Here is a 21589-nt window from a genome sequence, read left to right as displayed (position 1 = left end):
ATTCCTTTATAGCGTTAGACGGTGTTTGCGCTACCCGGAAGTGTCGTCGTTAGTGCGGTGGCACATGTACATTGGTCGAAAACACCGCCGTCGGCCGCGGTCATGCACGCCACTGACGTTAAGCACTTCCTAATTTGTGTCACCAACCAACACTAAAGATACATTCGTTAACACAGCTCAGCGTCGAACGATTGGTGACGTTAGAGGGAGATGGGCATGTTGCAGTCTGCACGAAACCATGACGACAAGCCGATTCGTCCGACGTCATCAACAGCGCTGAAGAAGCTTGCACCAGCTTCAGTTTGGTCTTATGCGCGCATCTGATCCGCAACCCAAGTAATGACGCGTTTCAGCTCAGGTACTTGCTCTTTTGCCGCCCTAGTCCAGGAGACGCGACGCCGAACTTTCGTCGAGCATCGCTTCGAATCTCGTGCCCAGCCCAGTGCAGCTCCGCTGTCGTCCTCTGCGCATACTGTCAGCAGCCACGCTAGTAATTAACGGAATCTTCTCCAAATCACAGTCGCAATGGACACATCGAAAAAACTCGATACAGTATCATTGCCTGCGGTCAATTTTCCTATCTCGAGCGTCTGGATTTTGCCGCCAGACGCGCGAGATGACTTTTTGTGGGTCAGTGAAAAAGAAGGCAAACGGCGGCGTTGGGGCGTTGACCAGCCCAGCCGTTGCCCGAACGCACCGCACTTTGTGGAGCAGCTGTAACCACCGATTTTACCTTCTGCTTGGCGAAGCGGTGTACAACGAAGCGATTGTTATTAATAAATTAGGCACAGACATCACTTTTGCTTTTGCCTTGTTGCTCACATTTGCGACCTTCCAGTGATCAAAACGCCCACATAACTATGAGCGTTGTCGCAGCTCTCCCCACCTCAGGGAAACTGCGGCGACGAGCTCGTCCTACTGGTGCTCGCGTGCCTGTCAAGTCTTCCGCGTTGCTCGCCGCGCTGCTCACACTGAACAATGTCAGCGGCCAGACGCTGCTCCGAGTAGTGAAGACACCTCTGGACATGCACAATGACGTGCAACGACTACTGGCTGGAGGAGGCCAAGAGGGAAACCCGTACTGCAACAACTCGAACTCGTTCCTGGGCGTAGGCAACACGCAATGTCTGCACGAGAACCTCCGCACTGCCGTGTTTCTACTGACTGTGATCGTGGCCGTGTCCATCGGGGTGGACCGACTGATCCACCACGTTCGCGCCGCCATCAAGTGTCCGCAGCTTCGTAAGATTGTGAACCGCATCTTTGAGGAAGTGATGATCCTGGGCTTCTTGTCCATGGTCATCTTTACGCTAAACACAAGTGGAGCCTTGAAGTCTTTGGCGTTGAACAACCTCACGGCGTCGGAACAACTGCATTTCTACGAGTTCTTCCACTACATCGTGTTCCTAACGATGATCTACTTCATCGTCATTGTGTTACTACTTCTTTTCATCGGTACCGTCGTGCCTAAACTCGTCTGGGAGATCAAAAACCAACCGGATCAAAGTCGAGAGAGCATCAGTGACATCCACGACGACACGTACGACCCACAATATCCCAGTTTTATCAGTAGTGATCGAGACGACTGCGGCGGGAGTCGTCGTATGCGCCATTCCTTCATCCGAGACGCGTCCTCGTTGGCTCGCGATCTAAATCCGTACAGCTCCGGCAGCAGCTTCATGGACGATGGCGAGCGCACACTCGACACGCCGTCTGACGACTACTACATTGCCATGCGCGCTCAACTGCGCTCCGATGCTGACGTAGGGAACCGTACGACGACAACGAGAGCAAGAGCTCCGTCCGGTATGGATCTGGTCATGGGATCGCGTGCCTACAGTCTACTACTGCAACGCTATCAACGGGAAGGCTGGTGCTTCCACTTCAATATCCGCAGGCAGTGGAGTCTCTGGAAAAGTTTTGAAATCCTTGCCTACAATATTTGTCAAAATCGAAGTGGCTACATTTACAAGAACCCAGCGGAGATGGAGCGTTTATTCGGCGTCCGACCAACACAAGACGAGCAAGAGAATCGCATGACGTATGCCAAGTACCATGTGCTCTGTATGCGCAACTTGCTGTACCACATGACGAACATCCATCCAAGTGGCTTCCTCATCCTGCTCGTCATTTGTCTGTTGCCGTCTATTTTCCCTGATCAAGATCACTGGATCTTCATTGGCGTTGGCGGCTCGTTGCTACTTGTCAACGTCGTTATCTTCCTTAAAGTATTGAAGATCCTACGTGGCATCGTTGACGACCGTCTTCGTATCATCACGAACCGAGACATCCAAGCACGTCTCGACAAAGTGATGAAGGGCTCCGGAGCTCGTACCAAAGGCCGTAAACGCAACCAACTAGTTGATGCCGACTCTCCACCGAACTCTGTCCAAGATTCAACCGAGGACGACTCCAATCCCGCTGAAGATGGGGCTCAGAATCGACGCAAGAAGGCTCCAAAGAAGTTCAAGGCTGCAGCGCTAGCTGTCCGTGCTGTGATCCGGATGCAGATGTCAGCTCTGTGTCATCGACAACTGCATCACCACGACGACCGATTCTGGTTCAACAGTCCGAAGTTGCTGCTTCGTCTCTTCCAGTTCGCAACGATCGGTCAAGCTTTCTACTTGGTTTGGCTTTCGCTCGTGGAGATCAGCAGCATGACGAATTCTTCGGTATCCAACGGCGGTGGGTCGGCACTCTTGGCTCTTATGGTGACGTTCCCGGCGTTGTCTCTCTTCGTCATTACTCCACTCACGATGCCGAGTCTTGTGCTGGTTATGAGTCTCACTGGCATTTTCGTTGATCTTAACGCCAGCAATGGTGAACAGGAAGGCAAGCACCGCAATGTGACGCAGGAAGAAGTGAAGACCCACACGAGAATCATTCGGCGTTCGTTCCTAAGAAGCCATTACAGTGAAGGAGCTGGAGGCTACCAACAGCCTCCTATGACACCTCCACTGCGCCCTGTAGCTGCACTATCCTTACCAGAGGAGATCTTGGAGCACCGAAACTCTGTGGCGTCCCCGACCAACGTGTTTCTTCGCGCTTACGACTCTCCAGCCCATGCGAGACGCAGCTCAATACCCTATCAACCTGGTAACAATAATAGCTCGGTCGGTCGCAGTAACTCGCTTGGTAATAATCCGCTGACTCGCTGGATGAGTCACAGTCGATCAGTTGGGAGCATTGGCAGCGTTGGCGGAGATGACAATGGGTACAGTTCGAGACGAGCATTCAACCTCGCAGCTTTCCAGTCCATGGTTTCTGTCAATAATACGACTGCTACGACCAACAATAATGAGAACCCGGCAGCTCAATCGGCGTCCTCATTCTCTAGCAGCACCGGTAGTGTGGGCAGAAGTCCTCGACCTAACAGGATCGAGATCAACGTACCTGGCCCGACGTGGAACTGGAGCCAAGCAAACGTTGAGCCAGACGTACAAGTCAGCAACAATGTTGTTGATGACTACAACGAGCAAGAGAACGAGCTGGAGCAGATTTCAAGTCCCGTGTCTGCGACCTTCAAGAGCTACTGCTCCAAATATGGTGGCTATCCAGACTTGTAGTCAACAAGTCGAGTTTAAGTTGCGTTTTCCAACAAATTTTTGGTGTCTGTCGTGCTATAATAAATCAAAATAACAAATAAGAATCACAAAAAGAAGACCGCTCGATATCTACCAGCAATCCCAGAACTCACATAGACGTCGTTCGCACGCTTGTGAGTGCGGTAGTTAGCCATCAACAACTAGTAAGTAAGTGAGGTAAAAGGGGTGTTTCTTTTAAGCCATTCATCAATGCGTTTAAAGCGTACCATACTTGTATGTTTGTTAGTCGGCTCCACTGCAGACGTGCCACTCATCTCAGGCCACTCCGTTTCCACCCGTTGTCGCAGTTAATCCCAGAGGCTTGTAAGCGTATTTCGGTCGAAGTGCACGTTTCTCTTCCTGTCATGTCAGAAAATTAGTTCCAAGACACACAACACCTTGAAGAGATATTAGACACGTACCATGGATACGTTTTCGTCGGCATACACCAGTCCCAGGTCGTTTTTCACTGCCTTCTCAGCGGCACCATCGAACACGTTTGTATTGCTGACTGCCACACCCTGATGAGCTCCTGGCGGCATCCCCATCGGTGTCGGTTGGCTTGGATAACCAAGTGCAACTGGAGGATGTGACATCACAGTTCCAAGTGGCGGAGGACCTCTTGCCCACAGCTGAGGCACACCAGCGTACGGAGGGTAACCTTGTGGTATCGCCATACGAGGTGGCGGCATAACACCCCCAGGAAAACCTCGAGGTGGAGGTGGAGGCCTCATCGGCATTCCAACACCAGGAGGGGCCATTCCGCCTGGAAACTGCATCGGAGGAGGCGGCCGGCCACCAATAAACGGCACCCCTCGACCAGGATAGCCGCCCATCATAGGCGCGTCCAACCGGGGCTTCTTCGGGACGTTTCCATCAGCATCTGCAAAGTAAAATACGTTATTGTCCGTTTGACTTGAATATTTTTTGCTATATCAACGCATTGAACCAGTGAAATCTCACCTGGTACGCCTTCCATGCCATACACCTCGACGTCGACGCTTTCTTTGCCCGGCTTAGCGTTTGGGATGCTCTGAAGCGTCTCTTTGTGCACCTGTTGGGTGTGGATGATCATACCGCTGATGGTACTAAGCTTCTTGTGGCAGGCAGGGCACTTGAAATGACGCGCCTTCTGGTGCAGAATCAGCACCTTCTCGTCATCAAAGTTGCGATCGCAGTAATAGCAGAAAATGCGCCGCTGCGCAGCCTCGCCGGCGCCGTCATCGCGTCGCTTCTTCTTGCCCATAGTTGCCCCGACCTTCTGCTGCGATCCGTTATTGCTGTAGAAGCGACGTGGTGCACGCAAATTAATGTTCTGTACACAAGGTATCCAAATTGCAAGCGTCTAGCATTTCAATATGGTGAGCGTGTTGTTCGTGTGCCTTGGCAATATCTGCCGTAGCCCGGCAGGCGAAGCGGTGCTTAAAGGTATTGTGGCCAATAGAGCAGGGGCGGATGCATCATCGTTTCACATCGACTCGTGCGGCACTGGCGGCGGCAATCCGAACTGGTATGGCGCCGGTGGCTGGTCGTATCACGAGGGAGATGCAGCAGACTCCCGCATGACTAAGGAAGCTAAGAAGCGTGGCTACGTCATGACGTCTCGCTCGCGGCCATTAAACAAACAGGACATTGACGAGCTTGACTACATCATTTGTATGGAGGACAAGAACAAGGCGGCAATGCTCGAGGCTGCGGATGCTTGGGGTGGCGCACCATGCCGTGACCTCGCCAAGCAGAAGATCTCCATGATGACCGACTACTGCAAAAATTTCAAGGACACCACGCGTGTGCCTGATCCATGGTACGAAGGTGGCTTCGACCACGTATTGGATCTGCTGGAAGACGCGTGCGACGGACTTTACGGTCACCTTGTTGCCTCTAAATAATAGGCACCAAAAGTGGCATCGAACTGTACAAACAGGAGGAGTACCTTTGCCTTCTTATTGTAATGTGCTAGTGCGTTTATTCAGTATAAATAAAGCGCTGTCAAGCAGATTGGAGTTGAAGGTTGCCATCCTCGTCGAAGGCATTGAAATGTGGCGTTGCAGCTGTGGGTTGGTAATCCCCTATCAAGCTAGCATTGTCGACGATGTTCCTCGGGGTTTTCTCTTGATCTGGGTCTATGCTAGTGGACCCAAACAGAAGAGTAGGTTCGTTAGCTGGTGATACTAACGCAACCGAAGCCTGCCACGTCGGTGAGGGACTTTGTTCCTCAATATCCACCCAATCAGGCGCTCGCAGCTCCCGTCCTTCGTCTTCTGCTGCTCTCATATCTCTAGCACTTGCCACCGCAATCACGTCACTTGGTCGGGACAGATCACCAAGCTGTCGCGCGAGATATCGCATGCTTCCAGCTACATGCTAACATAATTAGATTAATTAGTCTACAGTAAATGGCATCACGTAAAAAAAAACCTACTTCAGTGTCTGCAGGAGACGTCTTCTCTGCTTGCATTAGTCGCCGTGCATTCGTCTACAAAGCAGCAATTGTAGATTTAAGTCACAGCTATCGACCACGCACTAGGAATGAAAGAGCTCTGACATGAAGGAAGCGCGAATGTTCACGTTCCAGACGTGTAGCAGCACGAAAAAATCTTCCAACATGGGCGATCGTCACCCACGCAGGTTTGCCGTACAGCAATTCGTTGCCGTCTGGCCGTCGTCGTTTACCTTTCAACTTCGATAAGAATAATTGAGTAGCTGGGAGTGGTGTGATTTGAGCCGTATGCTCGCCCAGCAGCTCACTGTAGCCACGACGAGGTTCAGAATGTCGACAACTAGGCGACTCGCACTCCTCCATCTCGTGATCACGAGTAGCACCCGAAACATGCCACTTGGTTGCGCTATCATTCTTCCGATTACAGACATTTTGTTCACATTTCTGATCAACTTTGGATCCCTTCACTTTGGTCCGGATATGTCGTTTACAACGCTTGGTTACAGTCTCTTCTTGACCAATTAAAGTGGACCGTGCGCTTTTTCGCTGGATAGGAGATAATAATGAAGCTGGCGGAGAAGTTTCCGACCGACTATGCCAGCGCGAACGCGTAGTTGGCGTCCTAGTCGGTCCCTCATTGTTGTCATCTTCACGCGGTTCGGTCGAGAAATAGCTAAACCCTCGCACGTCATCTGGCGGAGATGACGATTCTGTCGATGAAGACGAAAGCAAAACGTCTTCTTCTTGTAATAATTGTCTCTTGGCGTCCACTGCGAGCGTCTCCAACTCACTCGGATGGACATCCGGGAAGTGGTCAAACATCGACTGTAGTGTCGGTGGCTCCAGTTGTGGAGCAACTTGGGGATGAATCGGCAACGGGCTTTTACCCGGCAGCAATATCGCGTGCCATACACGACAGCCAGACTCAATTTCAGAGTCTGTTAGAAGTTGCGCCGACGCAGCAGGCAAAAACGAGGATGATACTGGGCATAAGGCGGTTCGCAACTCTCTGTAGTCGCGGATTTCAGCGACCACACTGCCATTGTAGTGTGCACATGCGATCTACGTCGTACAATAACATGTTATCAAGGACGTGAAAAGAATCGAGAGGATCCGAAATGACGTTTGCGAACCATCTCGGGGAGTCCTTCAGGGACGCGTCCGTTATCGATACAGGCTAGAAAATAACTTTAAAAGATCAAATAGATACGTTTTAGTCCTGAAGCTCTAATAGTCGCGTTGACTAGCAAAAGCGTATCCACCCACCTGGATTCAGCATCGTAAGGCTGAGCGAAGCCCTCGACGCCTTCATTTTCTTTGGTCATATGACGACAGACGAAGCCGTCGTAAAAGAGCGCCAGCACCAGTCCAACTGGCTGCTCGGCAGCTTTCTCACTAGCTTCTAGATATTTTTGCTCTCCATTGATGCTCACTTTTTGAGTATTTTGCTCCAAGTCATCAGATCCTCCTTGCACATCGGCATTCTCGAGACCGCCTTGTACTTTTTGGTTTGGTTTACTCTCCGTCGTATCTTCTGTTATCCGGGTCATTGCTTGGAAACGCACCGGTAGAACTGGCAGATTCCAGCTCTGGCGACCGTTTGGGCAGTTTACGGTCGTCGTTGACGTCCGAGTCTCGCGAAGAAGACGAGAGCGAGCGTTGCAAAACTGGAATATGGCTCTGATTTTAATGCCCGGACATGGAGCACTGCTTTTGATTTGCGATACTTACGGATCCCGGCTCGCTTGACTTTCCGTAATATCCACGCCCTTTCATGGTTTTCAAAAGAGTACCGTTGGTTAGAAATGTGGAAAATGACGATAATTGAGGAAAGAAATGCCATGGATTGAGTCTAGTTACGCGTCAGCCTTCTTTGCTTTCTTCTTGGACGGAACAGCCAAGTAATCGTTCACAGAAGCAGCAGTCTTAGAGTCTGATGTCTTCGCGCTCTGCAAAATTGAACAAAAATTAGAAACAAAAGTCTTCGGTTTAGAAACAAAGGGTCCAACTTATCACTCACCTTCTGATTGAGGAACTTCTGCTTGAGCGCCTCAACGGAAGTAGCGCGTTTGTTCTCCTCCTGAGCTTCCGCCTTCTGTTTCTTGCGCTTCTTGCTGGTTTCTTTCTCGCTGGGGGCAGCGTACTCGGCCATTTTGTCAGCCTTGCGCTTCTGCAGCACCTGTAGTTTGTCCTCGTGCTTCTTGGCTTTCTTCATAGCCTTACGTTCGTGCTCCTTCATGAAGTACTCACCACTCTCGATCTCCTTGTCCACCTTGCTGGCTGTAGGTGCTGGCGGGAACGGCGTGTAGTCCTTCTTCTCACGGACCTTCTTGGGCTTCTTGGTCTGCACGTTCTGCTTCTTGAATGTAGGTAAGAAACGCTCCCAGTTCTCATCTTTGAGCTTGGGATCCTTAGCCAACTCACGCTTGATCATAAGGCGCTTGACATTGTAGATCGGATGCACATTCGCGAAGCAATCCTCTACGATCTTACGCAGGTTGCGTAGACCGTGGTAGCTGCCCATAGCCGACACGGTGTTACCCTGCACTAGCACGTAGCAGTTCGTGAGCAGTTCAATGGCCTTGAGCGTGGCTCCGTCAGGCCCAACAAGACGCTGACGGCGCTTGACGAAGCGCTCTTTGTTGCGCACGAGGCCTCCAATCTTGATGATATCGCATTGCACATCGTCATCCAGAATTTTAACGGCCTGATTCACAGGAATACTACGCGCTAGTAGCTTGATGAGGTCGCGTGCCTTGAGCACAATGTACGGGTCCGTGGTCTTGCGAGTGGTGCGTACCGTCATACTACCCTCCACCAGGTTAAGCTCGCAGGAAATTTTGTGCGCATCTAAAGCCTTGGTGACAATAGGCCAGACCTCACGCAGGTACTTTTCGCGGTACTTGGGGAAGAGCGTCGCGAAAGAGCTCTCCTCCAGTAGACCAGGCATTTTGATCTTCTTGCCGGTATCCTTCTCGTCCTCTAACTCGTCCTGCCATGGGTCGATCTTCCAGTGGTCAATGTCGTCGCTATCCCAAGGCTTGTCTTTGCGGTGATTCTTCTTCTCCTCGCGAGCTTCCGCCTCCACGTGGTTGCGCGGCGCGTCGCCGTCGAACTGCTCCATCGTTGCAAAAGTTGCAAATGACTCGCGCCAGCCAAATTCGACAACAGGTGTTTTTGTTTTTTTGGGAGCTTACTTAAACATTTCCTATCTTTTGAAATGTTTTTGTGTTTATTTTAGTTTACAAGTTTTGACGATAATCGAAGTCTTCGTCTGCTACGTTTGACAATTAGCTCCCCAAAAACCAGAATGCATTTAGCAATATTCAAAACTGTAGCGAGCGATCATTTTTGTTGTTGTTATGCAAACAATTATAAAGGTCAATTGATCCCAAAAGCACCGGAGAAGCACATTAAATTAAACAATAGAGCCTCAAACCAACAAAGATAGACATTTAATTCACGACAATTGCTGATTAAATTTATAATACTTCACTTGAAGTTTAATACTACTCGTTCCGAGAAGGAATCCTACCCCTACGTGCGCACATCTTCTCGTTCTCAAAAGGTCAAAGGCGGTTCTCATACGTGTGGATGAAGACAGCAAATTCGCTCCAACAAAAGTAAGGAGGTGCAATTCGGGACCGGACAATTTTGCAGCTTGAAGTGTCATGACAGCTTCGGATGTGCAAAGAACCTTCTCGTCATGTGGCGCACATCACGGCGCGTGCGACGTTTCTCGTGCTCGAATCCAGACAGTTTTTAGCTCCTCGGAGGCTCTTTAGACGATGGCAGACCCGCAGGCGGCGCTTCCCGTGTGTGATCTCCGCCTCGATATTGACGAACCAGAAGAGGAGGACTCGAGCAGAAGCAGTCCTGTGAACGGAGAGAGTAGCGCTCTGATTGTCAAGCCGCCGCCACTTCAACTGGCAGTAGCTGCCGCCACTATGCAACATGTACCCAACGCCGAGCTCGTTTATCCGTGGGTGCCCACGGGACCAGACGCTGTCAGTATCATCACCCAGTCCACCATGACGACATCTCCGACACTGTTTACCACAGCGGTGCGCTCAGAGCCCGGCTTACGCACTCGCGACGGCGTCACCACTGCACTACTATCTGGTAACTCACATACCTCAAAGAACAACGACCACAGCAGAATGGACCCTCCACAGGGATATGGATCAATGCAACGCCGGAATTCGATTTTACGCATGAGTGCCAGCAAGACTTCGAGCGGTAACGGACTAAGGAAAAGCGCGTCCGTAGAGTTCGTACTAGACCACGCACACCGGCAGGCAGCACAGAGTATCCACGCTAGCACGTCTTCAATCGGACGAGAGCCACGGTAAGCGAACGAAAAGAGGATGAAAGTATTGAATTTTATGGCTGATTGTTGTTCTATGCAGCCGTCTAACATTCGAAGAGAAAGAGGCACTGTACCGAATTCGCCCTGATCTCGAGATCGACCCCGGTCCGTATTATAACGACGAACTTGAGGAGCTCAATCGAAGAAATCAGCGCCGCATTATCTTTGCTATGTTCGGTGGCATGATCTCCATCATCCTGTTACTTGTATTCTTTTCCACGTGGGAGCAAAACATATAAATTGTCAAAAAGAGTTTGCGGTAAGCCGTGTACAAGGTGCCAAACTCGACTGAGCCATAAATACCAGAGCGGAGTAAATATTATCTTCAAAAACTTGTCTGAATCATGGCAAGACGCGGCGAGTTGCTGAAGGGCAAGGGCGCCAATACACCAAACGCGTAGTGCTTCATGATAAGTAAAAGCACAGCGATAACAAATGGCTACACACCCGAAAATTGGCAGCCTAAGCTAGGATACACCGAAAACTAGATAGGAATACCGGTACTACAGTATTATTTTCGGTTCAACACCTCTTCCATTCACCTCCACAACGCGAGTCCCTTCCAGCTCTCATTGCCATGCGTCTCATCACACACAACCTGCTCGTGTGCAACAAGAAGGGCGTTGAAAATGGCTACCCTCTCGCTATTGAGGCCGAGGAGGTAGAAGTCGTGGCCTGCGACTTCCAAGCCGCGTTTGTGCGTAAAATGCTGACCAAACTGGATTGGAACGCCTTCCTGACCGGAGCGAAGGCGCTTAAGCTTGCAGACGGCTTCCCAGAGACGCTTCCTACCGCTGAGGAAGGAGCCACGGACGAAGAAATGCTGCGCAAGATCCACCACGCATTGCTGGAGGTGCATGTGAAGCAGGGAAAGCTCGTGTGCCCTGAGTCAGGTCGTGCTTTCCCTATCATCGACGGCATCCCCAACATGCTGCTGAACGAGGACGAAGTCTAAGCACACCGAGCACTAAACACCATGATAGATAGATATACACAAACGTGCTTGTTCACATTGGAAACATTACGCAAGGTGCCAAAACTAGATTCATTATTTCCTTTGCCGCAGCCTTGCCATTTTTACCATTAGCAAAGAGATTTCACAGATGCTAGCAGCGCTTTACATTGTTAAATGACTAAATCTGCCGGCTTCCGGAAGTAGTCCTTAGCGTTCTTGGAGTTATCGTAGCTAAAAAGCAACACAAGTCGAGTTAGTTGATTTTTCACATGTAGCCATTGAAATCTCGCCACGAACCGGTCATCGTCGTCGTCATCGTTGTAATTGTCCTTGTCTGACGGCCCTAACTGTGCTACTGCCTTAATCCACTGGATACGCAGCTCAAAGTCGCCTTCCTTCTGGTCAGCAATTGCAAAGCCGACCTAAAACAACAAATAAACACAAATTTTGGTTAGTCTAAGTAGCATCTGGTGAGTTCGAGCAGCTCGTACGCTTTTGAGCTTGGAAGGATCGAGTTCTGTCTCATCGTCGAGTTTCACGAAGCCCTTGGCCGTTAACAAGAAGTCGCGAAATAGCAGCTGCAGATAATTAAAACTCACGTTAGATAAGAAAAAAGAAGAAGGAAATAAAGTGTAAGTACGCACGGTAACATCCACCCACTCATTGGGTGGCGTCCGGATAAAACCCATGTACAAGTTGAAGGGATTCCAGCTCTCCATTTGCATGTTCATGCGGTACTCGCGGCCGTCCGTCATAATTCGCATTGTGATTCCTTCGTATCCATGGAGTAGTAGCTCCTGCGACACAGACGCTCGCACCGCGCAGTAGCCACTTCGAACTACACCCACTTCTGTCGGCTGGCAATCCATGCTCAATCGTCCAGCAAATACCGCTATGAATAAGTTAGTACAGACACTATCGCCATTCGACAACAATCCAGCTCACCTGAAGGAACATTATCCTTGTTCTTCACGTGGTGAATAAGTCTCTTAGAGACCTGCACCTCGTCTGTAACCTCTTTTTCTCGTTCGCCTTTGTAGAATCCCCACCTACACTCGGACAGGCCTACAAACACCAACTTGAGCTACTGTAACACCGGAGACATAGACATCCAGCACCACCCAGCGAGAACTAGCTTGAAATAGTATACCTCCAATCGATCTGTCACTGGATGCAGTCCAATTGGCAACAGATTCCTTGGCGTTGAATAGATAAATGTCCTTCTCGGGCTGCAGCTTAAGCTGGAAACCAAACGCTATCGATGTCACGACACAGAAGCCACAAAACGCCGCCACAATCAGCACCAATTCGCACATATTACCACATAGCCCAATGCAATCATCGTACACTGCTTGGAGCTCAGAAGCGTCGCGTTCATGGACGTCAGCGCCTTCCTCCAGAGCCCCATGGTGACGAAGCTGAGCTTTGACTTTGTGGGGCTCAAGTAATTGTCGAACTTAAAGGAGATCATACGGTGATATTTTAATTATCAGCCAATCAGACATGACGTCATTCATTCTTACTACGAAAATCGAAGTGTCCAGGTGCGCCATGAGTCTCCACTTGCCCAAGCACCACTGGGGCACCCGGGGCATGGATGCCTACGAGAAGCTGGAGTGTATTGGTGCTGGCACATATGGGTACGCTTCCTCAGTAATTTCTACCGTAGACTCTGTATATTAAACGCATTAGATCGTTAAAGAGAGCGGTGTTTAAATTGCTGACTATTGTTTGTTTTCATGGGTGTAGCCAAGTGTATATGGCCAAGGACAAGGTGACAGGCGAAGTGGTGGCCATCAAGAAGATCCGCAGTCTTAACGAAGTGCAGGGCGTGAGTAAGCAGCCAGTTAGAGAGGAACTACGCTGACGAGTCTGTTGCTGTAGCTGCCGGTGACGACGATTCGGGAGATTAAAGTGCTCAAGTGTCTTAACCACCCCAACATCGTCGATATGAAGGAAGTCGTGGTATCTGCTGAAAACGACGACGACGATGGTGAGAATTGAATCGCCAAGAGGAGAGACTTTACACTAATTTTTCATGGCTTGTAGCTGAGTTTACGGACAAAGATGAGCCTCTGGACTATTGTCATGGATCCATATACTTGGTACTCGAGTACCTGGAGCACGACTTAACGGGTCTTATTGACCGTCAGCACCCGTAAGTTGCCACATCACAAAGTTTTTCGAGCCCCTGAACTGTCATTTTGGCAATGTTGCTGTATGGTGCCAGTTTTAACGACACCGAGATCAAATGTCTGATGAAGCAGCTGCTCGGCGTCATGAAGTACATGCATTCCATCGACATTATCCATCGGTATGTGCGTTTAAAGCACGAAACACTATCCATGCCTTCTAACTCTATCGTTTTGTACAGGGATATCAAGTGCTCCAATCTATTGATGACGAGAGATCACATGCTCAAGGTGGCAGACTTTGGTCTTGCGCGCTCATTGCGTGGCGACCAGCTGTTCACGAACAAAGTGGTGACGCTGTGGTACCGTCCGCCGGAGCTTCTTCTTGGCGCTACGAGCTACGACGCCAGCATTGATATGTGGAGTATTGGCTGCGTGTTTGCTGAGCTGTATATCGGCCACCCGATCTTCCAAGGCAAGACTGAACTCGAGCAAATCACAAAGATCTTTGATATTTGCGGCACGCCAACCACCGAGTCGTGGCCCGACTACAAGTTCCTGACACACAGCAGCACCTTCGTACCGGACAAACCGAAACCCAAGCGTCTACGCGAGTATTTGATGCGTGAAACCACATCAAAAAAGAGGATTTTGCCCAAAGGAGCGCTCGAGTTGATCGAGGCTTTGCTCGTACTGGACCCAGAGCAGCGATTGACCGCGGGCGATTGCCTCAAAGCCCAGTACTTCCAGACGCGTCCGTATGCCCCTGACGACCCCAAGAAGCTCCCCCCTATTACGAACCTACCTCCGTCGCACGAGTATCAGACCAAGAAGATCCGTCGTGAACAGGCCAAGCAGTTGAACGGAGGTGCGAACAACAGCAACAACAACACCGGAGCCGGTGGAGGACGAGTCTCACGTCCTGGAAGTCCCAGTGGAGGTCGCTCGAGACAGAATAATGCCAAGGAAGCGGCTGAAGTGACGGTGAAGATGGAGATCAAGAGAGAGGAAGATTTCGCTGCGAAAAAGCGGCGACGTGTGGCATAACCGAGCTCAATTCTTTGAATCTACTCGGAAGAGGACAGAGAAGCTGTCAATGCGTGAGATAGCGGTTCCTGGACGACGGTGACGGAACAGCCTTCTGGAGCTGAAGTACACATCAAGATCAGCTATTAACCCTTTGGAGAGAGCAGAGTGTTACGTTGACTTTTACCTGCAGGAGTAACGATGGATTCTTGGTCTTGACGATGTTGTTGACCTCCTGGAATAACGTGTTCGTTATTGTAATTATGATAAGGTTTCAAGAGTCAAGAGGGTCTTACATGGAGTCGTGTCTGCAGCACTTGAAGACGCGACTTCATGGAGGTGTAGCGGAAGGTAATATGCTGTCGAATCGTGACTTCGGAAGCGCGTACGAAGTCGACGGACAGCAGTTCGATGAACTTGTACTCCATGTTCTGGATAAAGTCCAGTCGAGCTCGACCGTCCACCTGCATGAGGTACACTGCGAGGTGGTTGTGAGGCTCTTTGATGCAGTTATTGAGCATGCGGATCAACACATTGGCGTAGTCTGTGAAGTCCACCATGAGCTTCTGCTGCTCCTGCATGGCCTGGAAACTCTCCAAGTCGCATGTGTGCGTGTATAGGAAGAACAAGTCACTCTCAGTCGACAGCTCGACGCGAACCACGTGTATATCGGTGTCACTTCCCTAAAACATTTCATGAACTTTATCGTAACAATATTTTTTATAAACTTTGAGAGCTTTTACGTACCAGAATTAAAATCTTAACTTTGATAGCTTCAAGAGTTCCAATCTGTTGGGGAGTATTATCGGCATCCTGTTCACGAACAATACAGATAAATATTTTATCAGCCTTCGCTTATTTTTTCTTTAAGTAACATTACTTGTTACCTGAATTCTCAGCTCAAATGGTGTTTCTCGGTCGTAGATAACACGAAAACCTCCAGCTACAGAGCTCACGAGGTCGATAATTGCATTAAATGCCAGCAGACAAGCCGCTGCACGTACCTAGACTTGGATCTAGTTCGTCGGTGGTGCTTACTGGGACGTGTGCTTCACCATTCACATCCACATATCTCGATGAACCGACGGAAGAGGACATGCTTTAACGGGTGAAGCGTAGCGTTCACTTGTGTTGGCGTCGGCCGTTTTCGTTTCCAAAGGGTCGTAGATATAACTTGAGGTCGATGCTTGTCATGGCTGTTCGCTAAAAATACGGTCTTTGATGCGACGAAAATGGACCTTGATGGGCTAGCCATCGTCAGTATTAGAGTAGCGGGAGACCCGATGTCTCCGGGGCGTGGCAGCAATGGAGTCACAGTGGCGAGTAGAGTTGCCAGTAAATTAGAGTTTCAGGATGTCGAAGAGAGCGACGCTATCACGTTAGACAACTTTGATGAGACCGATGCTATGGCTGACCCCATCCTGAACAGCCCACGCTCTATAGAGGTACTGCTACGACGTTGCTTTTCTCGTACCGAGGTATACTAAAACACCGTTTGATTAGGCTTGTCGGATGCTTGGCGTGGAGCCCGACGAGCTCATTCAACGTCCACTTGAGTACTTTACCCGTTTGTCGAAAGGTAAGGATCGGGAATTCGTCAATAAACGAGCTGCGAGGTACGAGAAGAGTCGGCAAATTCAGCTGCGCAATGTGCGAACGCAACGTCACGAGCTCATGCAGGCGCAACTGGATGGAGGTCACGGTACTATGTCGATGAGAACACGTAGTTTCTGTCACTCCCCCGTGGGGGCAGCTCGTCTTGGCTTTGGGACTTTACCCAGCTGCTGTTTAGCCTCCGTGCAAGATTTCTCCGTGATCGGACGAGAGAAACGAGAACTGGAACGGATTCAACAGCGACAAGCTCTTGAGCTGCAACAAATGCTCAATTTTGAGTTTAAGATGGCCGAACTTCATCAGGAACGAGAGAGGAAGGAACGAGAACAAAAAAGAAGAGAAGAACAGTTCGCTTTGGAACGTACGCGACGACAACGACAAGCGGACGAGCAACGACGGAAGCGAGAGCTCGAACGAGCCGAACAGCATCGTATCGAGCTCGAATTGGCTAGAAAACAAGCTCAAGAGCAGCAGAAAGAGACCATGCGACGCGAGCAACGGACCAAGCAAGAAGAAGCTCGTCGACAACGTGATGCTCAGCTCAGTGAGAGAGAACGGCAACGTCATCAGGAAGAAGCCAGAGTTCAGAACGAGATGTACCAGCTCGCTCAAGAACGAGAAGCTTCTCGAAAGCTGAAAGAAATGCAAGAACGAGAAGAGAGATTGACACAAGAACGAGAGCGACAGAAGCATCTTAAAGCTCGAGAACTAGCAGACAAGCAGGCTCGAAACACGGCGCGTATCGCTAATGTACTGCAAGAGAAAGACTTGCAGCGTAAGTATCAGCTCGAAGAAGCAGCGCGTAAACAGCACCAGAGTGAAGAACGACGTCAAGCGTTTGAAGAAGAACGTAGAGCGAAAGAAGAAGAAGTGCGACTGCAAGGACTGCGCAAGAAAGAGACGATCGAAGGCGTTCAACACCAGCTAGCACTGATTGAAGAAGAACGTCGAGAGCGTCTAAGAGAACAAGAACGACAGGCGCAACTTCGACTCATGCAGCGTGAACGGGAGAAACAACAGCAGGTAGAAGCCCAGCAACGTGAAGAGCGAAGACTCGAGAGTGAGCGACGTCGAGCGTACGAACGTATGGAGTCTCAACTGCACGAGAAACAGTCGGCTATTCTTCGCAAGACGGAAGAGAAGGCGATGATAGCACAGAGGATGCAGGAACAGAAGCACGCGTCGGTACGAGCTCGTCTTCAAGACGCCAAACTACGCGAGGAAGAGATCCAGAATGCTCTTATACGTAAGAACAAACAAGACGAGTACCGTACTCACTTGCTACTTTCTCGTATTGAGACGGACAACCATCGTATCCAGCACCTCAAAGAACATCGAGAAAACCTCATTCGTCGACGACAGCAGATCAAGCAAATGGCTAGTCGACAGAAGCATGAAATTCTTGAGAGTTTTTACAAGATGAAAGTCACGAAGAAGATGGAGTTACCCAAACATATCACAGCTAATATGACTGTTATTCGACCACGTTCAGCGTCTGCTGCGATGTCTAATACCCGGTCGATAGACGATGCGAATCCCAGAGCAACGCCAAGGACAAGTAGAAGACCGATGAGTGCAGTAGCGAGACGGCCACGTAGTGCTGCGACACGTCGTCGACCTGTTACGAGTCGAGATCGCCAGAGTCCGTCGGATTCGGACTCGTGCGTTGGTCCTTACAGTGCTGATGATTTAGAGAAAGCGCAAGAAGTGGACGAAGAGGAGAAACGTGTTGCTGCGATTAATGAACTCCGAAGACGACAAAATGAAGAGCTGTTGAAAGTTCTAGAGGAAGAACATCACGCTGAAGAGCAGCGAGAACATCTGCTGCGTCAGGGGAGTTCTGCTCGACGTGAACGTGTACGATTGGAGAAACTTTTCGATAAGGAACGAGCTCTCGCGAGTGAACGCATCATGCTACTCACTGACCGCCACGAACGCGCGTTGGCAGCAAAGATGGATGAACTGCCCAATAGTGATGGCTAGATCGTCACAGTTTCTGATGCTCGCATTTCAAAGCTACTCAACAATACGGCATTCCGGTTAATTTGGGTTAAACATTTTTTTCCAATAGCTTCTGTCGATTGATGCTGATCGAGGGAAATATCGACTGCTAACACGAGAGATCTATTTCGGGTTGTCCCAGTCTCCGGTTTCAATCGAGATAATGACCCCCCGTTTTCAGCACTCGACTCTTTTCCGTCACAATAGCTTGTAGCTCCCATAAACTCGTCGAACTGCGTCGGTTTGCCATCTTCTGCAATTCGGTAGAAATCAGCGTTTTGCAGTTTGCAATCCACCAGAGCTGCAGCTGTGGATCGCCAGCTTTGCTAAAATATGTATTTTGAAGCCCCCTTACCATCACCAAGTGAATCGACGATTCATCAGGCACACGTTTTATCACCCCAGCAGGCGGTAAGGCGTTCTTACGATCCATACATTCGCAAAAAAGGATGCAACCATTCTTGTTCGCTTTCGAAATAATGCTATCGACCTGGTTCGAGTTTGCAGTGCGAATGAGATTGGGAAATTTCGCATCGCTGTCTTTCCACGCATCCAAAAGCATCGTCGGCCATTTCATATTAGGAGGTGACAGGTACGGAATGACACTCGCGGTTTGGGGATGGTTGAATGGAATTTGAACTTCTGCATCGACATCCTTACCCACGCCCAGAGCATAGAGGAATTTGCCTAAAAATGATGGAAATTTCATGCCATGAAACTTCTCTCGGAATTCTCACGAGGAGAGCATCCTCTTGGAGGATCCGATTGTTGAAGTAGCCTTTAAACAGTTTGATTACTTTGACCTAGTCACTCCAAGATATTATAATGAGAATTAGGAGGCCCTGTTTAAGTCGGAATGACTGGCTTAAACTATACAAACACTAATGGCTGGTGTACAGCTATTGGTGGCTTCCTAATACTAATAAAGTTCTCACTTCGTCTTTTGACGCCTACAAGTAACGTCGTCTTCTTCTTTCTACTTATATTCGACCTGTCATACGAGCTATAGGTTATGAGCCCAAGCCAAGCCTCAAGCGACGACTTCCCACGTCTCATCGGCGCCGAGAATTTCGACGTCTGGAAGACCCGTGTGTGCGCAGTACTAGATGGCAAGCACCTACTCGGCTACGTGAAGCAGCCCGATTACGACGGTGTGTCTGATGTGACGGGGTCACACAGCACCTTGCGCTAGAGGAAGTTATCTTCCGAGAGTATACAAACTCTCAGTGAACGGCAGCTCACAGGTCCCCTCTTTAATTAAAGAGAGCGAAGTGACCTAAATAAGGTAGATTGTAAACTGAGTATATTTATAGGTAGATTAAGTTTGGGTTTAATACAAACTATAAGTTACCTATAGAAATGCAATGTCATTTAACCAATGGTTGGCTTTGAACGACCTTGGTACCTTGTACCAAATATCCCGGAGTATGACGTGTCATACTCCTGAAGTGTGAAGTGTCACACTTCATGTAACCAGGGTACACTTAAGGCTACGTACCCCGTTACATCCTCCCCCACTTAGGTTCGGTTTACCGACCAATCAGAATGAAGAGGTGTTCGTCACAAACTCTCATTCTCAAAGTCGAAAACCATCGACTTGGCCGCGCGAGCGCGGCGGAGGCTCATTTCACAGTTAGAGCCTCGAGCAGCAACCTGTGCGCTCAGTGTCTAGGTCTCCGCTTCGACCGTTATCATGCCTCGTGGCACTGCTACGAGCGGTGCTAAGACACGCTTCAAGGCTGCTGCCGGTAAGGCGCAAGCCAAGAGCACTAAGCCTCACGGCAAAGGCTCTGCACTTAAGGAGGCTACTCAGGTGGCCTCCGAGGCGATCGGATCCTCGGGTGACGCGGCTGTGGACAAGCGCGCAAGCAGGCACCGCAGTCCGTCGCCCTCGTCTTCAGACAATCGTCCGAACCCTCGGTTCGTAGAACGTGAGTTCAACTCGGGCAGTGAAGACGATGCCGAGTCCGAGAGCACTCATGATGCTCCTGCGGGCTCTGTGGGAAGGCACAGCCCAGTGCCCAGTGAGCACAAAGATGACAGCGTGCAGTCGCCCGCTAGTGATCACGGTGATCACAGTCCCAGGACCTCTGTGCGCTCTGAGAGTCCGGCCGTTAAGGCTAAATGCGCTCCCAAAGCCGGTGGCGATGAGGAAGAGAATCCTCGCAAACGTCTCTCGCTTGCCGAGGGTCTTGCGCGCGCTAAGGCCTCTAAAGCCGAAGGCGCCAAGCCCTCAAAGAAGCGTACCGCCTCTAAGTCTCCACTCCGCGAGGAGAAGGAGACTCGACGCTCCTATCAGAGTCTCTTCGGCTCCTCGGATGAAGAGGAGGAGAAGGAGGAAGAAGAAGAGGAGGAGGAGGGTGTATCGTTGAGCCCCGGGAGGTCTCGAATGACCTCGACCAGCAGCAGTAGGATTTATAAGCTGCCCAGCGTGTGCGTGGGGGTTCGGTGGCGGCACCCGTCAACCAGGGAGCTGCCATCAACTCAAGAGGGTATTGGCCACCCGAGGAGAGCTCTGGGGCTGACCTCTTCTTGGAGGTTCTCGTCGCTCCTTGTGGCCTTGTTGGCGGCCACACTTTTAGGGGCATCTATGAACAAGCCCTTGTTCAGAAAGAACAGTTGCTCGTCGACAACTTGGAGGCTGCTCGGTGTGTGTTTCTCGCGCCACACCGCATTCCCCTTAAGGACTTCACGACTTGTCGTAAGAAGCCCGAGACCCGGGGTGGTCTCTATCCTGTTTGGGGATACCCCTGGGTTATGCCCGAGAACTGTCCCACGTGGAGTTCTTGTGAGGACATGTTCTGGGCGTGGGTGGAGACTCTCAAGTACTCGCCCACGGAGTTATGGGAACTCCATGAAGATCAGCAGCTGTCCCACATCCTGGACCAGCGTGATCTTCGTGTGAGGTTTGCCCACTTGATCAGCAAGCGTATGCTGCCAAGGGACATCCTGAAGCGCGCGGCTTCTAGCGCTCACGATGAGCGCGGGTACGGTATGTATTCATCGTCCGTACCCCGTTCGGGCAAGAAGCCCCGGACTACTTATGAAGCTGCCGCCGCTTCTGTTCCCAGATTGCGACAGCCTTCGGGCAGTCAATCAGGAGCCGTTCAATCGGCTCCCACGAGTTCTCGGAGTGGGCATGACCCCTCCACTTCACGAGGAGCTGTCGCTTGCCGCGACACCGTTGCTCCTGGAGGATCCGCTCCACGTGGAAGTGGACTTCTCCATTCCGGTCAAGCAGGGGCGGAGGTGCCCTCGTACGAGTACGAGTACTCGGCGCCTCCCGAGAGCCACTCTCGTCCGAGTGCTCCGACTGCGGGTCCGACACGGGACCCTGAGGTTGACCGCCTCCGTCAACGTGTCCTCGTGCTTGAGATTGCACTTAGCCTTGGGACTGGCGGTAATGCTGCCGCCCAGGTCGGGAATCAGGGCGAGCTCGCTCGTCTTGCGGGTCGCCTGGACCTGGTG

General features: G+C 50.5%; 11 protein-coding genes across 11 annotated transcripts; 6 read left to right on the top strand and 5 right to left on the bottom strand.

Moving 5' to 3' along the window:
• Window positions 1-860: 860 nt before the first annotated feature.
• On the top strand, window positions 861-3566 carry PITG_02454 (uncharacterized protein; the record flags this gene model as incomplete). The annotated part of the gene is made up of 4 exons (XM_002907333.1): window positions 861-1004; window positions 1071-2309; window positions 2439-3260; window positions 3303-3566. 4 exons carry the CDS (start codon window positions 861-863, stop codon window positions 3564-3566), a joined length of 2469 nt encoding a protein of 822 aa, XP_002907379.1.
• A 187-nt stretch (window positions 3567-3753) lies between these two features.
• Window positions 3754-4848, bottom strand: PITG_02453 (uncharacterized protein; the record flags this gene model as incomplete). Its single annotated transcript, XM_002907332.1, has 3 exons — window positions 3754-3944; window positions 4007-4467; window positions 4548-4848. The coding sequence occupies 3 exons, from the start codon at window positions 4828-4830 to the stop codon at window positions 3861-3863; spliced, it is 828 nt and encodes a 275-aa protein (XP_002907378.1).
• A 94-nt stretch (window positions 4849-4942) lies between these two features.
• PITG_02452 (uncharacterized protein) lies at window positions 4943-5529 on the top strand (the record flags this gene model as incomplete). The annotated part of the gene is made up of 1 exon (XM_002907331.1): window positions 4943-5529. The coding sequence occupies one exon, from the start codon at window positions 4943-4945 to the stop codon at window positions 5471-5473; it is 531 nt and encodes a 176-aa protein (XP_002907377.1).
• A 44-nt stretch (window positions 5530-5573) lies between these two features.
• On the bottom strand, window positions 5574-7574 carry PITG_02451 (uncharacterized protein; the record flags this gene model as incomplete). Its single annotated transcript, XM_002907330.1, has 9 exons — window positions 5574-5682; window positions 5779-5948; window positions 6130-6327; window positions 6478-6657; window positions 6712-6864; window positions 7009-7086; window positions 7158-7212; window positions 7291-7411; window positions 7544-7574. The coding sequence occupies 9 exons, from the start codon at window positions 7572-7574 to the stop codon at window positions 5574-5576; spliced, it is 1095 nt and encodes a 364-aa protein (XP_002907376.1).
• Window positions 7575-7880: 306 nt separating this feature from the next.
• Window positions 7881-9148, bottom strand: PITG_02450 (ribosomal RNA assembly protein mis3; the record flags this gene model as incomplete). The annotated part of the gene is made up of 2 exons (XM_002907329.1): window positions 7881-7964; window positions 8045-9148. The coding sequence occupies 2 exons, from the start codon at window positions 9146-9148 to the stop codon at window positions 7881-7883; spliced, it is 1188 nt and encodes a 395-aa protein (XP_002907375.1).
• Window positions 9149-9620: 472 nt separating this feature from the next.
• On the top strand, window positions 9621-10632 carry PITG_02449 (uncharacterized protein; the record flags this gene model as incomplete). The annotated part of the gene is made up of 2 exons (XM_002907328.1): window positions 9621-10372; window positions 10434-10632. 2 exons carry the CDS (start codon window positions 9813-9815, stop codon window positions 10630-10632), a joined length of 759 nt encoding a protein of 252 aa, XP_002907374.1.
• A 338-nt stretch (window positions 10633-10970) lies between these two features.
• On the top strand, window positions 10971-11348 carry PITG_02448 (uncharacterized protein; the record flags this gene model as incomplete). Its single annotated transcript, XM_002907327.1, has 1 exon — window positions 10971-11348. One exon carries the CDS (start codon window positions 10971-10973, stop codon window positions 11346-11348), a length of 378 nt encoding a protein of 125 aa, XP_002907373.1.
• A 170-nt stretch (window positions 11349-11518) lies between these two features.
• PITG_02447 (uncharacterized protein) lies at window positions 11519-12766 on the bottom strand (the record flags this gene model as incomplete). Its single annotated transcript, XM_002907326.1, has 7 exons — window positions 11519-11579; window positions 11646-11770; window positions 11840-11926; window positions 11993-12240; window positions 12294-12413; window positions 12499-12603; window positions 12696-12766. 7 exons carry the CDS (start codon window positions 12754-12756, stop codon window positions 11519-11521), a joined length of 807 nt encoding a protein of 268 aa, XP_002907372.1.
• A 115-nt stretch (window positions 12767-12881) lies between these two features.
• PITG_02446 (cyclin-dependent kinase, putative) lies at window positions 12882-14527 on the top strand (the record flags this gene model as incomplete). The annotated part of the gene is made up of 6 exons (XM_002907325.1): window positions 12882-12988; window positions 13098-13179; window positions 13233-13341; window positions 13398-13506; window positions 13579-13662; window positions 13723-14527. 6 exons carry the CDS (start codon window positions 12900-12902, stop codon window positions 14525-14527), a joined length of 1278 nt encoding a protein of 425 aa, XP_002907371.1.
• A 46-nt stretch (window positions 14528-14573) lies between these two features.
• On the bottom strand, window positions 14574-15604 carry PITG_02445 (uncharacterized protein; the record flags this gene model as incomplete). The annotated part of the gene is made up of 6 exons (XM_002907324.1): window positions 14574-14627; window positions 14694-14741; window positions 14803-15189; window positions 15254-15319; window positions 15394-15449; window positions 15511-15604. 6 exons carry the CDS (start codon window positions 15602-15604, stop codon window positions 14574-14576), a joined length of 705 nt encoding a protein of 234 aa, XP_002907370.1.
• Window positions 15605-15912: 308 nt separating this feature from the next.
• On the top strand, window positions 15913-18307 carry PITG_02444 (uncharacterized protein; the record flags this gene model as incomplete). The annotated part of the gene is made up of 2 exons (XM_002907323.1): window positions 15913-15951; window positions 16010-18307. The coding sequence occupies 2 exons, from the start codon at window positions 15913-15915 to the stop codon at window positions 18101-18103; spliced, it is 2133 nt and encodes a 710-aa protein (XP_002907369.1).
• Between the last annotated feature and the right edge of the window lie 3282 nt (window positions 18308-21589).

Source organism: Phytophthora infestans, genomic scaffold (assembly GCF_000142945.1).
Source record: "Phytophthora infestans T30-4 supercont1.3 genomic scaffold, whole genome shotgun sequence".
NCBI lineage: Eukaryota > Oomycota > Peronosporomycetes > Peronosporales > Peronosporaceae > Phytophthora > Phytophthora infestans.
The sequence above is the reverse complement of the archived record's forward strand: the minus strand, read 5'-3'. Positions and strand labels throughout refer to the sequence as shown.